General features: G+C 42.2%; 2 protein-coding genes across 2 annotated transcripts in view; both read left to right on the top strand.

Moving 5' to 3' along the window:
- Positions 1 to 6,502, top strand: part of LOC146608847 (protein NLRC3-like) — a 30,704-nt gene extending 24,202 nt beyond the window's left edge. Inside the window, exon 9 of the mRNA XM_085348901.1 lies at positions 6,307 to 6,502. Coding sequence (XP_085205027.1) covers positions 6,307 to 6,502 — 196 coding nt within the window. The remainder of the gene's footprint in view (positions 1 to 6,306) is intronic.
- Positions 1 to 15,636, top strand: part of LOC146608843 (NACHT, LRR and PYD domains-containing protein 3-like) — a 237,958-nt gene that overhangs the window by 199,995 nt on the left and 22,327 nt on the right. The window contains exon 7 of the mRNA XM_085348697.1: positions 8,591 to 8,788. Within this exon, the coding sequence (XP_085204823.1) occupies positions 8,591 to 8,788 (198 nt within the window). The remainder of the gene's footprint in view (positions 1 to 8,590; positions 8,789 to 15,636) is intronic.

Raw genomic sequence — 15,636 nt, forward strand, 5'->3', positions numbered from 1 at the left:
CATCGGCCGTGCTGTGTCTTTGTTCCTGCGGTGTTGTTCCCACGATGCAGCGCTGATGTTCCCTCCTTGAATGCACAACAAGTACGGTGCTGGTCTTTCTCGGGTGGAGCAGAGACAGATTGAAGTCTTTCAGGCTTTAGTGCCGACTTCCCTGACAGAGGCTGGACTCCATGGTCTGCACAGGAGACTTCTACACTGTGTGGAGGTGACTCCTGGACTCGAAGACAGGCTGCAGGTACATGTGTGATGAAGAGGAGCTACAGCAGTGTGATGGAGCTGCAGGTGTGAAGGAAGTCCTGCTGTCCTGTCCCACCCTCATCTTTGCTTCCTCTGTCTTCTCTGGACTTGTCCTCCTGTTTCAGAAACAGCACTGCTTCATGCCGAGGGTGGACGGGAGCATTGGCTCTGATTCTTTTACCGTCCACCACAAGGAGACACTGATGCTGACCTCCTGATTCATCTGCATGTGTTCTGCTTCACACTGCTCACCTCCACCAAAGACTTCACAAACATCTTCTTTCTTTGAGTCCAGTTTGTCCCACAAACACTTCCAAATCTCCTCCTCTGAGATTCTGCAGCTTCTTGCAGTGTGACTCAGCTGACTTCTGACAGACCACAGACTGGCACAGCATCCACATGTGTCTCCTTTCAAACAGGCTCTTGATGTTTCCTCCCACATCATTCTGGCCTCTCAGTCTCCTTTGTTCTCCAGCTCTGTAGCTCCAGCTGGTGAAGCTTCAGTTTTCCATGTTGGTAACAGTAAACTACAGCCTCTGCTGTCAGCTGGGTAACTAAACAGAGCTGCAGCACGTCTCTGCGGTGGTGCTACATCCAGCCTGCAGACGGCCGTCTACATGTTGTAGTGGTTTACAGTCACCAGGGGGCGCTGTCCCAGCCATGCAGGCAGTGGGCTGCTCTGCTTGTGCTGTTGTTGGTGAAGCTGAAGTGAAAGTGATAGGTTTGTAGTTTGAACCTATCCACTGGAACGTTAAGGACAATCTGCTACGCAGCAAAAAGCAAGACACAAGGCACCAAAGTTCTCTGGTTTACTCATGCATGAGGGAGACCTGGCTGGAGCCAAGCGTCGTTCCACCACTTGACCACCATCAGACTCTCAGCCAGGCTCCCCATAGCACTCCTTTTATTGTGGTTACATGAATATGCATAGGGTCATTAACATATAGCATCTCACATAGGTATACATGTGAACAAAGAATACTGTGTGTGTGTGTGTGTGTGTGTGTGTGTGTGTGTGTGTGTGTGTGTGTGTGGGGTACTGCTGATCAAAGGGTCATATAACATCCTTGGTCAGGAAGAGGGTAGACCCCCCTTCACCCTAGATGGTTCACCCTAGATAACATGGTGAGGAAGTCCAGCAGTTCATCTAAACAAAAAGCACTTAGACTAGAACAGACGTAGCTACGTTAATCCTGCCATAAAACAATAAGAGAAGGTACGACCTCTCTCGTGCTCCCAGGATGTGGGTGTGCATTCTAGTGTGGAATACACACCAAGCCCCTGCAGCCTGCTAAAGATCACACATCCTATCACTACACAATTGATTATACACCTCTAAGAATATATGGTTAAATATTTCCTAATACAAATGACAATAATAAAATCTAAACCCATCATCACCACCCTGTATTGTCATTTTTTAAGGCTATACGGCATATATATATCTTCAGCTCTACACCACTTGTCAACATTTTCAGTGCAGGCTTCATCTCATACACACATATTAGCCTTAGCATCCATGTCACTCTGCTGCAACAGTATGAAACACGCACACATGAAGCTAATACCACTACTGCTTATGTGTTTGTGTTTTCCAGATAAAGCTTTCAAAATAAATCTGAAGATCCTGTTGAGAGTTTTCAAAATAAACACAATACATTACTGCGGTCGCTCGTTTATCGAGTTACGTTCTAAAATTAAGTCTCAGAATGAAGTAGCAGCTTTATGTTTTACAATTATTATAGAAGTTTTAAGGCAGTTAAACCCTCACTGCACACTTTCTACACTTTTCTCAGACAGGCATGAACATTTTCACACTTTTCTCTCTTGTTTAAACAAAGTTCAAACCTTCATAGAAAAATAAGTTCATTATTAAAGAGTGAAAGCAAAGTGTTTCTGAAATGTGTCAAATCAGCCTTTGCTGGCATTAAATGAGCTTCTGTGTGAGGAGCACTCGTCCATGGCCTGGGCTCCTCGCTGTCAGGTAAAGTTTCATAAAGCTTTTGAGTTTTTCTGCAGATAATGTTGGTGTCCAGCACGATGTTCTTTTTCCTGCGGTCACTGAGCCACAAAGCCAAAGCTGACTCCATCCTTACGATGTTCTTGTTGTGGACAGTTACAACCTTTTTGCCTCCTTGTTGAAACTATGATGGTCAGCATCTTCCTCTGCCTTTGGCTGCTACCACAGGTGCAAAACGTCTCGTCATCATTGTTGTTTGTTGGGACAAAACGTACAAACATACAGTGCAGCACTGCAGAGTCACACTGCTGTAAATTTGAACACATTCTGTACTGTACAGGAGACACGGCACGAGATTGGCTGACAATGGTCTACAGCCAATCAGGACGCAGAACACAATGCGCTGTAAAAAACAAAAACATGCAAAATTGCACAAAAAAGATCAGCGAAACAGCGAGGCCGCCAAAGGTGAACTGTGTTACAGCGAGGGACCAGCGTATATGTGGTTGTTGGGACGATAAATGTCTTTGAGCTTGTGTCAGAAGACGAGCTGCAGCTTTCTGGACCAGCTGCAGTCTTGCCAGGCAGGTCCCACTAACTCCAACATATAAGGAGTTACAATAATCCAGCTGGGACGTCATGAAAATGTGGATCGCCCGTTCAAGGTTTTTAAAAGATAGAAATGATCTCACCTTAGATAAAAGCCTCAGTTTGAAGAAAGACCGCTGTACAACTGAGCTCAGCTGTTTTTCAAATTGCCGTCAAATATAAGCCCCAAATGTAATAATGCGATTTAATAAAAGAGCTGAACCAGTCTAATAGAGCGCCCTTGATGCCGCCATGCTCCAATGGTGAGGTCAAGATGCTGTGGTCAAGGCAGCAGTCAGATCCAAAAGCACAGCGGAGTCTCCTGATCAGTGGCTGATAAAAGATCATTAAGAACTTTCCAAAGTGCAGTTTCAGTGCTGTGAAGAGCTTTAAAACCAGACTGAAACCTTTACAACAGATTGCAGCTGAACAAATATAATCTTTTACAAAATCTTCGACAGGAAGGGAAGCTTTGAAATAGGCCTGAAATTTGAGCGGACAGAGGATCCAGATCAGGTTTTTAGTACAGGCTGTACAACAGCATGTTTCAAACAGGCTGTACAACACCTGAACTAAGACTGCTGTTAAAAATCGCTAAGATGTCGGAACCGACAACCTTTAAAATCTTTTTAAACACGTGTTGGAACAACATCATTTGGACAAGATGATGTCTTTATAGCATCACATCGTTCCTCCACCTGATCAAACCACACAGGCTCAAACTGATCAAAAACAGCTGAGCAGGTGAATATTTTAGCCCCGGTGCGATCTCGGGCGAGAGTATCGATGATGGCCAAAGGGCAGCGTCCAGCTCTACGGCCGCTGAAGAGCAGACTCAACAGACGCGCGTGATGTGGATCCTACTGCTCTAAAACTGGAGCTTCTTCAATCCATTAAAGAGGACATTAGTACGCTGTTAAAAGAAGAACTCAGAAATGCATTGAAAGAAGATTTTGACAATATAAGGGCTGACGTGCAAGGACTGAGAAATGAGATCGCTAACAGCATGGCGGCGACGTGCGGCGAAGTTGATAGAGTAAAGGTTACAGTGAAAGAAGCTGAGGATGGGCTGTCAATGTGGAGCGATGAGGTGACCACCCTGCAGTCTACAGTAGAGAGTATGAAGGAGGAGCTGTCTGACCTGAAGGATAAATGTGATGAAGGCAGGAAGCGGAGAGCTAACATCCACATCATAGGGATCCCAGAGGGCCTGGACTCGAGCTCCTCCACGGCCGTATCCGTGCTACTACGTGAAGTGCTGGGTATGGATAAAGACGTTATTGTCGACCGCTCACACAGGAGCCCTATCCTGAGAAAGCCAGCTGGTAACCCGCACGCCGTCATAGCCGAGCGTCACTACTACCAGGATTGTGTGGCTACGCCGTGCCAGGGCCCAAGCCCCGCTTGAGTTTAACGGACAACCTATTGCAATATTACGACTGGGTGATATGACCCAAAGTTCATATCTCGATATTCTTTAGCTGGATGGCGATATACGATATATATCTCGATATTTTTAAAGCCAGAAAGTTCGAACAAAAAGAGAGTTCTTAGTCAAAGCTGTGTCCCAAATCTCACACAGGCACATTTATTAACATACAGCGTAGATGTACATGAAACAATTACTCAGAAATAAATGATCAGCATTTATTAAATAATAATGCTCCATAAATAAAAGAAAACAATGTTGTGTTTGTGCATAACAAAAAGCTCACAATCGTGCAGTCAAAATGTAAACAGACGCTGAGCATAATAACAAGCAGCTGCTCTGTTCCCAGGTTCTACTGCGTGACTGACAGCCTGGAGTTTGAAACCCTCTTTGTAACCGTGTCTCTTACAGGTGCCATTTATGGTCCTTATACACACTCAATACAGTAATATTACGTTGAAGCAGAGTACGTATCACTCCGCGAGGCTCCTCATAGCTGTAATGCTCCAACAATCCATCAAGCGGTGCGGCCTCGTAGCTGAGCAAAGTCGTACCAAAACATCTTTTGAAAGGTTTCTGAGCGCCGTGTGGCACATAAAATCGGTTCGAGGTCAGTAAGCACAACCAGAATTCATCCATAAGGCGCACTGTCGATTTATGAGAAAATTACAGGATTTTAAGTGCAGAAAACATAGTTTATGGTTTTCCTTTGATCTTAGCAAATATCTACGCCTCTAATTGGGACGATCACAGATTTTTCACTAATGTCTTTGCGCGGCTCCCCAATATGTCATCACACAATATCATCTTTGAGGGAGACCTAAACTGCTCATTATCTGCTATGGACCACAGTTCACACAAAAGTACACTTAGTCCAAACTCAGCATGCGTCATTCAGAGCTTTCTTGATAATTATGGGCTGGCTGATGTATGGAGATTTCATAATCCTGCTTCACGTCAATACTCTTTTTTTTTCTAATGTCCATAAAACATATATTTGTATAGAAAAACGTCTCCCTTTAGTTACAGAATGTGATTATAAGACTCTGGTGATTTCTCCTCTTGTTTTTTCAATGTGTATTCCTGATGCCTGCTCCAACTATCAGCCATGGAGATTTAACTCAGTGTTGTTAGCAGATGAAGAGTTTGTCAGTTACAAAAGGTCTCAAAGACATTTTTTTTTCTATCAATCAGACCCCAGAGATGTCATCATCAGTCATTTGGGAATCTCTAAAAGCATCTGAGAGGCCAAATAATTTCATTTTGTGCCAAACAAAGTGCAACACTGAAAGAACATCATCCATAAATATTGAGTAAGAACTGGACTCTCATACAGCGAGACTCAAATGCCTTTAAACATCAGCTTATCCTGCTGATCCAAGTCCAACACTGAGTTTGTAAAAACATGTTTGTCAATCATTTTGTTTGGTTTCTGAGGAAAAAGATTCAATAAGTTGCTGCTAATACACAACATTTCATCATATTTCCTCATAACCCTCTTTTGTCTGACCATTTGATCCCATTTGAATTTGCAATAAAGGATCCACAGAGTTTGGTGACAATAATGACAGTAGATGTTTGTGTGAAAGTGCTGGAAGCAAATGAGTGTGTGATGTTCTTTCAGTGTTGCACTTTGTAGACGCTCCCTGAGCACTGGTCTCACAGCCAGCTGCACATAGAGACCAGTGTTGTTAGTCCAGGTCAGAAGATGACTTGTTGGAATGAAAATGAGCTTGTAGTTTGTCTGCTTTAATAATGTGACTGGAAAAAGGTGTTGGACTTCAAATATGTCCATTTCTGTCACACTTCACCTTTAAAAGTGAAGCCATGTGGTTCCTGGAAGGAAAAACACGACTTTTTCAAGTCTTTGTCCTGTTTTTATGAGAAATGTTCGACTTTAATGTGAAACATTCAGAGTTTTTTCTCTTGTTGTGTTTGTTTGAAGCTGCTTCCTGTTGGCTTCAGCTGTTTGGAGTTTCCATTTTCTAAACTTCTACATTCTGAACCTTCTTCAGCTCTGAACAGATGATGAAACACTGAATGATTTCAAGCACTTTGTCTAATAAACTTACATCTTTCATTCTTTATACAGATTGTGGAGCTGTGGTTTGTCAAAGATCAGCTGTGATTATCTGGCAGCAGCACTGAAGTCCAACCCCTCCCATCTGAGACAGCTGGACCTGAGCTCCAACAACAAGCTGCAGGATCCAGGAGTGAAGCATCTGTGTGGTTTCCTGGAGAGTCCAGGATGTAAACTTGAAACTCTGAGGTCAGTCAGCATGTTTTAGTTGTGCTGAGATGAATATGATGTGAAAGTTGTGCTGACACTAAACTGCAGACATCAGGCTGATATTATACTGATCCACACTGAGGATCTTCATGGTAAAGTCTGTTTTCTTCTTCTCTGGTTTAGTCCATTGACTGCAGCAGAACAATGTTCACATTTCAAACAGTGATACTCAACGTATGGCCCGCGGCCCACACGCGGCCTGCCCACCTTTCCTGATTCAGAGAGAGGGGACCCTGATTAACTGTGTAGCTTCTTCCTCACAGTTCTAAGTATCAGACACAACAATGAATAATCCACAGCTGACTGTCTTTAGCAGGTCAAAGGTCACGGCACACAGCAGACAGTCAGAAATATTCTAACTCTGATCATTTATCAGTTGTGACACTGTGAGACTTGATCAGAGGTGTGATCATCACAGCAGAGGCCTTTGTGTCAAAGTCACTGAGGATCAAACAGAAACACATGAAGCAGATTTTCCTCTTCTGGCTTTTTATAGCAGATAACCTTCAAAATATTCTGCAGTCGATCAAAAACTGAAGCAAACCATGAAGCAACATGTGAACATGAGCTGATGCTGCTGAAGTGAAGCAAAGTTACAGAGGTTTGATTCCAGACACAGCTGAGAGTTTGTAATCTGTCATCATTTTAAAAAGTTTCCATGGAACAGCAGAAATGAGGCTTTACTGTCAGAGGCCGACAGCACTGAACACAACAGCAGACTGGTGGCTAATAAACAGTGAATGATGCAGAAACAGATGTTTGAAGCTGTTCTTGGAGTACACTGAGAGAGAGAGAGCTGTGCAGGCAGGAACAGCCAAAGTCAGAGAGAATTCATGAGCATATTGATCAAACGTGAAGCAGAGTTTGGATCTTCTTTTGCTGCTGCTTCACTCAGTTTTGGTTGGAGACAGATGAAACCTGCAGCTTCAGGATCTGTGAGCTGTCCACTTTCAGCCCCGACGGCGTGTCCGTGTACGTGCCGTCGAGTGAACGATCCACGCTCTGTGTTTCCATCTTTGTGTGTTTAGCTGCTCTCATTTACTGTTTTATCTGTTTGCTGCTTGTTGAAATAGTTTGTGAGCTTTAACCTGAGATTCTGGCAAAATACATTTATATTAAACATCGATTCAGGATTGAATGAATCAACATCGTTTTATTCAAATTAAAACCATTTAAATGGGAACATGAATTTTTTACAGCCGCCTCTAATGCTGGGTAATGTCAGCTGGTCCATGTGCAGCTGGCTGTGAGGCTCAGGGAGCGTCTACAAAGTGCAACACTGAAAGAACATCATCCATAAATATTGAGTAATAACTGGACTCTCATACAGCGAGACTCAAATGCCTTTAAACATCAGCTTATCCTGCTGATCCAAGTCCAACACTGAGTTTGTAAAAACATGTTTGTCAATCATTTTGTTTGGTTTCTGAGGAAAAAGATTCAATAAGTTGCTGCTAATACACAACATTTCATCATATTTCCTCATAACCCTCTTTTGTCTGACCATTTGATCCCATTTGAATTTGCAATAAAGGATCCACAGAGTTTGGTGACAATAATGACAGTAGATGTTTGTGTGAAAGTGCTGGAAGCAAATGAGTGTGTGATGTTCTTTCAGTGTTGCACTTTGTAGACGCTCCCTGAGCACTGGTCTCACAGCCAGCTGCACATAGAGACCAGTGTTGTTAGTCCAGGTCAGAAGATGACTTGTTGGAATGAAAATGAGCTTGTAGTTTGTCTGCTTTAATAATGTGACTGGAAAAAGGTGTTGGACTTCAAATATGTCCATTTCTGTCACACTTCACCTTTAAAAGTGAAGCCATGTGGTTCCTGGAAGGAAAAACACGACTTTTTCAAGTCTTTGTCCTGTTTTTATGAGAAATGTACGACTTTAATGTGAAATATTCAGAGTTTTTTCTCTTGTTGTGTTTGTTTGAAGCTGCTTCCTGTTGGCTTCAGCTGTTTGGAGTTTCCATTTTCTAAACTTCTACATTCTGAACCTTCTTCAGCTCTGAACAGATGATGAAACACTGAATGATTTCAAGCACTTTGTCTAATAAACTTACATCTTTCATTCTTTATACAGATTGAGGAGCTGTGGTTTGTCAGAGATCAGCTGTGATTATCTGGCAGCAGCACTGAAGTCCAACCCCTCCCATCTGAGAGAGCTGGACCTGAGTAATGACTCCTCTTGGTCTTCGACTAAGAACAAGCTGCAGGATTCAGGAGTGAAGCATCTGTGTGGTTTCCTGGAGAGTCCAGGATGTAAACTTGAAACTCTGAGGTCAGTCAGCATGTTTTAGTTGTGCTGAGATGAATATGATGTGAAAGTTGTGCTGACACTAAACTGCAGACATCAGGCTGATATTATACTGATCCACACTGAGGATCTTCATGGTAAAGTCTGTTTTCTTCTTCTCTTGTTTAGTCCATTGACTGCAGCAGAACAATGTTCACATTTCAAACAGTGATACTCAACGTATGGCCCGTGGCCCACACGCGGCCTGCCCACCTTTCCTGATTCAGAGAGAGGGGACCCTGATTAACTGTGTAGCTTCTTCCTCACAGTTCTAAGTATCAGACACAACAATGAATAATCCACAGCTGACTGTCTTTAGCAGGTCAAAGGTCACGGCACACAGCACTCTGTGAAACAGTTTAGAGCAGGAATTCTTGCACATTTACAAACTGACACTGCTGCACGGCATGCTGGGTAATGCTAGCTGCTCAGGTATGGGCGTGCTAACGGCTGTGAGGCTCCGTGGCTGCAGAACACTGAAGAAGAGAAAAGAGAGGTGGAGGATGAAGAAAAGAGACTGAGATGAAGCAGACGTTTAGCTCCAGAGAGGAGCTGTGTCTGTGTGGGCGTGGCTCAGGCAGCTCCGCCCACTCAGTTTGTTCCCTCCTGATTCATCTGCATGTGTTCTGCTTCACACTGCTCACCTCCACCAAAGACTTCACAAACATCTTCTTTCTTTGAGTCCAGTTTGTCCCACAAACACTTCCAAATCTCCTCCTCTGAGATTCTGCAGCTTCTTGCAGTGTGACTCAGCTGACTTCTGACAGACCACAGACTGGCACAGCATCCACATGTGTCTCCTTTCAAACAGGCTCTTGATGTTTCCTCCCACATCATTCTGGCCTCTCAGTCTCCTTTGTTCTCCAGCTCTGTAGCTCCAGCTGGTGAAGCTTCAGTTTTCCATGTTGGTAACAGTAAACTACAGCCTCTGCTGTCAGCTGGGTAACTAAACAGAGCTGCAGCACGTCTCTGCGGTGGTGCTACATCCATATGCAAACACACAACACAACCAAAGGATTCTCTCTGCATGTCTGTGGCTGATGCTGCTGGAACGAAGCTGTTTGAAACCTTGTTGTTCTGCACTTTGGGACCAGAAGAGGAAACTGAAGCTCTGTGCAGAGGGTCCAATGGAAGCAGCCAAGCGCTGTAAGTGTCTGCTGTACAGGGATGCTGGTTCAGCTGTGGCTCAGTTTCACAGTGTGACTCAATAAAAGCAGCAGGAAATCAAAGCTTGATGCTTTCATCAGTGTGGAAATAAGAAAGTTTCCTGTGACAGACGCTGGAGCTCTTTCACTCTCAGCTTCACAGTTTCAGCTTCAAACTTCTTCCAACATGTTTCTAACACGGCCACATTCCACCTTAATGGAGCTGATATCTTGTGCATCAGCACATTTTCTAAAGGCAGCGATCACATCTTTAGTTTTGGATGTTTAACTGCAGATTGTTTATGTGTTTATAGCACATTAATTACAGCAGCAGCGTTGACCACAGTGCTGTACAAGAATCCAAGATAACGATTAAAATAACTCCTAATATTAATATCACACATCAAATATCAAATAACTCTCATGCTGTATTAAAAGCCAGTGAATACAAATGTGTTTTCAGAGCAGATTTACAGAGACTGACAGCAGGAGCTGGGGCTGTTCGATAGAACGATGTATATATGATGACCATATGAAAACGTCTATCGTTTCATATCACGCTCTTTGTTTCCTGCTTATGTGTTTGTGTTTTCCAGATAAAGCTTTCAAAATAAATCTGAAGATCCTGTTGAGAGTTTTCAAAATAAACACAATACATTACTGCGGTCGCTCGTTTATCGAGTTACGTTCTAAAAATAAGTCTCAGAATGAAGTAGCAGCTTTATGTTTTACAAGTATTATAGAAGTTTTAAGGCAGTTAAACCCTCACTGCACACTTTCTACACTTTTCTCAGACAGGCATGGACATTTTCACACTTTTCTCTCTTGTTTAAACAAAGTTCAAACCTTCATAGAAAAATAAGTTCATTATTAAAGAGTGAAAGCAAAGTGTTTCTGAAACGTGTCAAATCAGCCTTTGCTGGCATTAAATGAGCTTCTGTGTGAGGAGCACTCGTCCATGGCCTGGGCTCCTCGCTGTCAGGTAAAGTTTCATAAAGCTTTTGAGTTTTTCTGCAGATAATGTTGGTGTCCAGCACGATGTTCTTTTTCCTGCGGTCACTGAGCCACAAAGCCAAAGCTGACTCCATCCTTACGATGTTCTTGTTGTGGACAGTTACAACCTTTTTGCCTCCTTGTTGAAACTATGATGGTCAGCATCTTCCTCTGCCTTTGGCTGCTACCACAGGTGCAAAACGTCTCGTCATCATTGTTGTTTGTTGGGGACAAAACGTACAAACATACAGTGCAGCACTGCAGAGTCACACTGCTGTAAATTTGAACACATTCTGTACTGTACAGGAGACACGGCACGAGATTGGCTGATGATGGTCTACAGCCAATCAGGACGCAGAACACAACGCGCTGTAAAAAACAAAAACATGCAAAATTGCACAAAAAAGATCAGCGAAACAGCGAGGCCGCCAAAGGTGAACTGTGTTACAGCGAGGGACCAGCGTATATGTGGTTGTTGGGACGATAAATGTCTTTGAGCTTGTGTCAGAAGACGAGCTGCAGCTTTCTGGACCAGCTGCAGTCTTGCCAGGCAGGTCCCACTAACTCCAACATATAAGGAGTTACAATAATCCAGCTGGGACGTCATGAAAACGTGGATCGCCCGTTCAAGGTTTTTAAAAGATATAAATGATCTCACCTTAGATAAAAGCCTCAGTTTGAAGAAAGACCGCTGTACAACTGAGCTCAGCTGTTTTTCAAAGGTCACATTGCCGTCAAATATAATCCCCAAATGTAATAATGCGATTTAATAAAAGAGCTGAACCAGTCTAATAGAGCGCCCTTGATGCCGCCATGCTCCAATGGTGAGATCAAGATGCTGTGGTCAAGGCAGCGGTCAGATCCAAAAGCACAGCTGAGTCTGAGTCTGGTAGTAGTGACGCTCGGCTATGACGGCGTGCGGGTTACCAGCTGGCTTTCTCAGGATAGGGCTCCTGTGTGAGCGGTCGACAATAACGTCTTTATCCATACCCAGCACTTCACGTAGTAGCACGGATCAGGTTTTTTAGTACAGGCTGTACAACAGCATGTTTAAAACAGGCTGTACAACACCTGAACTAAGACTGCTGTTAAAAATCGCTAAGATGTCGGAACCAACAACCTTTAACATCTTTTTAAACACGTGTTGGAACAACATCATTTGGAGAAGATGATGTCTTTATAGCATCACATCGTTCCTCCACACAGGCTCAAACTGTCACGGCTGGGAGCAGTCGTGTGGTGTATGAAAAAAGGATCCAAAATGCAGGTACTGGATGAGGTGCGAGTGAGTGTTTATTTACAGCAGTGAGAAGGTGACAAAACAGGAAGAGCAGAGCGGGGAGTAAACAAACCTAAACTGGGAAAACTAACGAACAAAACTTAAACCAAACACGCACGGGAGGAGGAGCAAAATGCACAAAGACAGATGGCAGAGAGACGCAGAATGAATACCGGGTAACAGAATAATGCAGACTGACATGGAATTAAAAAGACGACACGACAGAGAGCACAGGAAAACACAGGGCTTAAATACACGGGGAGTAATCAGGGAATGGGCCACAGGAGAGAGACACAGCTGGGAGCAATTAGGCTAACGAGACAGGGGAGAGGTAAAACTGAACACACTGACATGAGACATGAACTTTCAGAATAAAACAGGAAACTAACAGACACAGAGAACCAGACAGGACACTGAACTTGACAGGCAGACTCGTGAGCAGACACAATAACACCATGGACAGACAGAGAGAACACAAGCAGGCATGAAACAAAACCACTAACACATAGCAAACCTAAACAAAAGACAAAACAGAACTAGAAAAATTTGCATTTCCTGCGAAAATGCTGTGTGGATGCCTTAACGCTGAAGATGTCTGCTGAAAAAAGTTGAAAAAAACAAAAACAAAAAACATTGCCCTGAGCAGGATTCGAACCTGGCCCTTCTGGTCTAAAGGCGGCAATTCACCTCACTGCACCAAACTCATTCACACAAAGAAGAGGTGGAGAGAGTGACAATTGTGGTGAAATTAGCAGAAGCTGCTTAGAATTGTGCTGATAAGAGGTGAAAAAGCTAAACATTTGGCAGAAAAGAGGTGAATCAGAAGAATTTCTGCTGAAAAGAGGCAAAGAAGCAAAAAGATGAGCTGAAAAGAGGTGTAGAAGCAGAAGTACTTGCTGAAGATGGCTGTATGTGTAATGACACACAAGAAAGCAGAGCGCATGCAAGCAGGGAACATGTGTAGCAACTGTCACAGGTAGGATTCAAACCTCTGCCACCGGGTCTCACGGCAGATGCCCTACCCTCTGAGCCAAATGAGTTCTGGTCACAAGCAAAGATATGATGAGAGGGACAATGTGCACTGTGGAGCAGAAGCTCAAATTAGCAGAAAAGAGGTGAAGAGGAAGAACTTTGTTGTGAAATGAGGTAAAGAAACTGAAATTTGTGCTTAAAACAAGTGAAAAAGCTGAACTCTGAAATCCTGCTAAAACAGCAGAAGAGGCTGACATTTTTCAGCTACTCATTGAGCCAAACTGGTTCTCACGTAACTGAAAAAAGGTGGAAAAGCTTACAATTCTAATGAAAACAGCAGAAGAGGCTGAGATTTGTGCTGATAAGAGGTGAAAATGCTGAACCAATCAGAGGTACTGCTTCTGTCTGCTTCATCAGGCTGTGTACTTGTATGTATTTCTGCCATAGACTGTTAACAAGAATGTGAGGTCCATATTAGAAAAGCTGCTAAAATCATAAAACTTTGCAGAATTGTAATAAATTATCAATATGAATTACCGGTCTGTGATAGTGTATAAATTTGTACTCAAAAACTAGGTGGGATAGAAGCATAATTCTTGCACTGGGTGAATCAGCGGACTTTGGTGTACTTTGACTACGATTTACATAGCTCTTTGTATCTCCGTCGCGGAGACATGACGAGAGAAGAAATGGCTTAATTTTCGGAGTTTGAAAAATGAGAGGAGGACAGATTTCCACCCCTCAAACATGTTTTTGCAGAAACACTGTAATTTCGCTTAAATAGTATGAAATAGCAGTAATACTATGATTTGGCAGAAATACTACTTTTTAGCACAAATACTATTGTACAGAATGGTGTATGTCAGTTTAATGCTGGGTGGTGCTGCAATAGTAACTATCCTCGGTCAGAAGGAGAGGCTGACATCCAGGGATTAGATTACCACAGGTGGAGTTTATTGGCGGTCAGATGGATGGTACAGGGAGGCATGGCATACAGTAGGAGGATGTGGAGAGGTGATATGGTGTGGTTTCTATGATTAAGAACACTGGCAACAAATTCCTCCACTACAAATCAGTCTGATACCACTTCTTACAGGGTTCACGTTTACTAAGGCACTACCCAAAAGGCGCCACAAGAGGGCACTCCAACACAAGAGATGACCTATTTACACTGTAAACACCCCCTACTTCTACTTAGCCACTACATACTACAGTGATATTACAGTATACAAATTCACACAAATACTATGATTTGGCAGAAATACTATGACTTAGTAGTAATACTATAACATAACAGTTCAATGTTCTTGCACAAATACCACAATATGGCAGAAATACTATGTTTTAGCATAAATACTGTGATTTGGTATAAATACTACGATTTGGCACACATACTATATTCCGCAGATACACTATAACATAACAGATATTCTACGACTTAGTAGTAATACTATAACATAACAGAATTATTAATTGGGCACAAATACCACAATTTGGCAAAAATACTATGATTGGGTACAAATACTATGATTTGGCAATAATACTGCATTTTAACACAACTACTGAGATTTGATTGAAATACTATGATTTTGAAGAAATACTATTACTCCATACAAATACGATGCTTTGGGACAAATACTATGTTTGGGTTCCAATACTATGATGTGCAACAAATACTATGATTTGGCACAAGTACTATGATTTAGTACAAATACTATGATTTGGCAGAAATACTATGCCTTAGTAGTAATACTATAACATAAGAGATATACTATGGTTTTGCAGACAAACCAAGTTTTCTGCACAAATACCATGATTTGGAACAAATGCTATGATTTAGCAGAAATACTAAGATTGGGTACAAATACTATGATTTGGCAATAATACTGCGTTTTAACAACAACTACTGAGATTTGATTGAAATACTATGACTCCATACAAATACGATGCTTTGGCACAAATACTATGATTTGGCAGAAATACTATGACTTAGTAGTAATACTATAACATAACAGATTTCCTAAAAAAAACTATGAAATTGCAGTAATTCTATGACTTGGCAGAGATACTACGTTTTAGTACAAATACTATAACAACGCAGAAATACTATGACTTAGTAGTAATACTATAACATAACAGTTCAATGTTCTTGCACAAATGCCACAATATGGCAGAAATACTATGTTTTAGCACAAATACTGTGATTTGGTATAAATACTACGATTTGGCACAAATACTATATTCCGCAGATACACTATAACATAACAGATATTCTACAACTTAGTAGTAATACTATAACATAACAGAATTATTAATTGGGCACAAATACCACAATTTGGCAAAAATACTATGATTTGGCACAAATACAATGACATGGCAAAAATACTATGATTTGGCACAAGTACTATGATTTAGTACAAATACTATGATTTGGCAGAAATACT

Source organism: Diplotaxodon limnothrissa, linkage group LG23, assembly GCF_057381915.1.
Source record: "Diplotaxodon limnothrissa isolate DT_005_m linkage group LG23, D_limnothrissa_male_GT1.1, whole genome shotgun sequence".
Taxonomy (NCBI): domain Eukaryota; kingdom Metazoa; phylum Chordata; class Actinopteri; order Cichliformes; family Cichlidae; genus Diplotaxodon; species Diplotaxodon limnothrissa.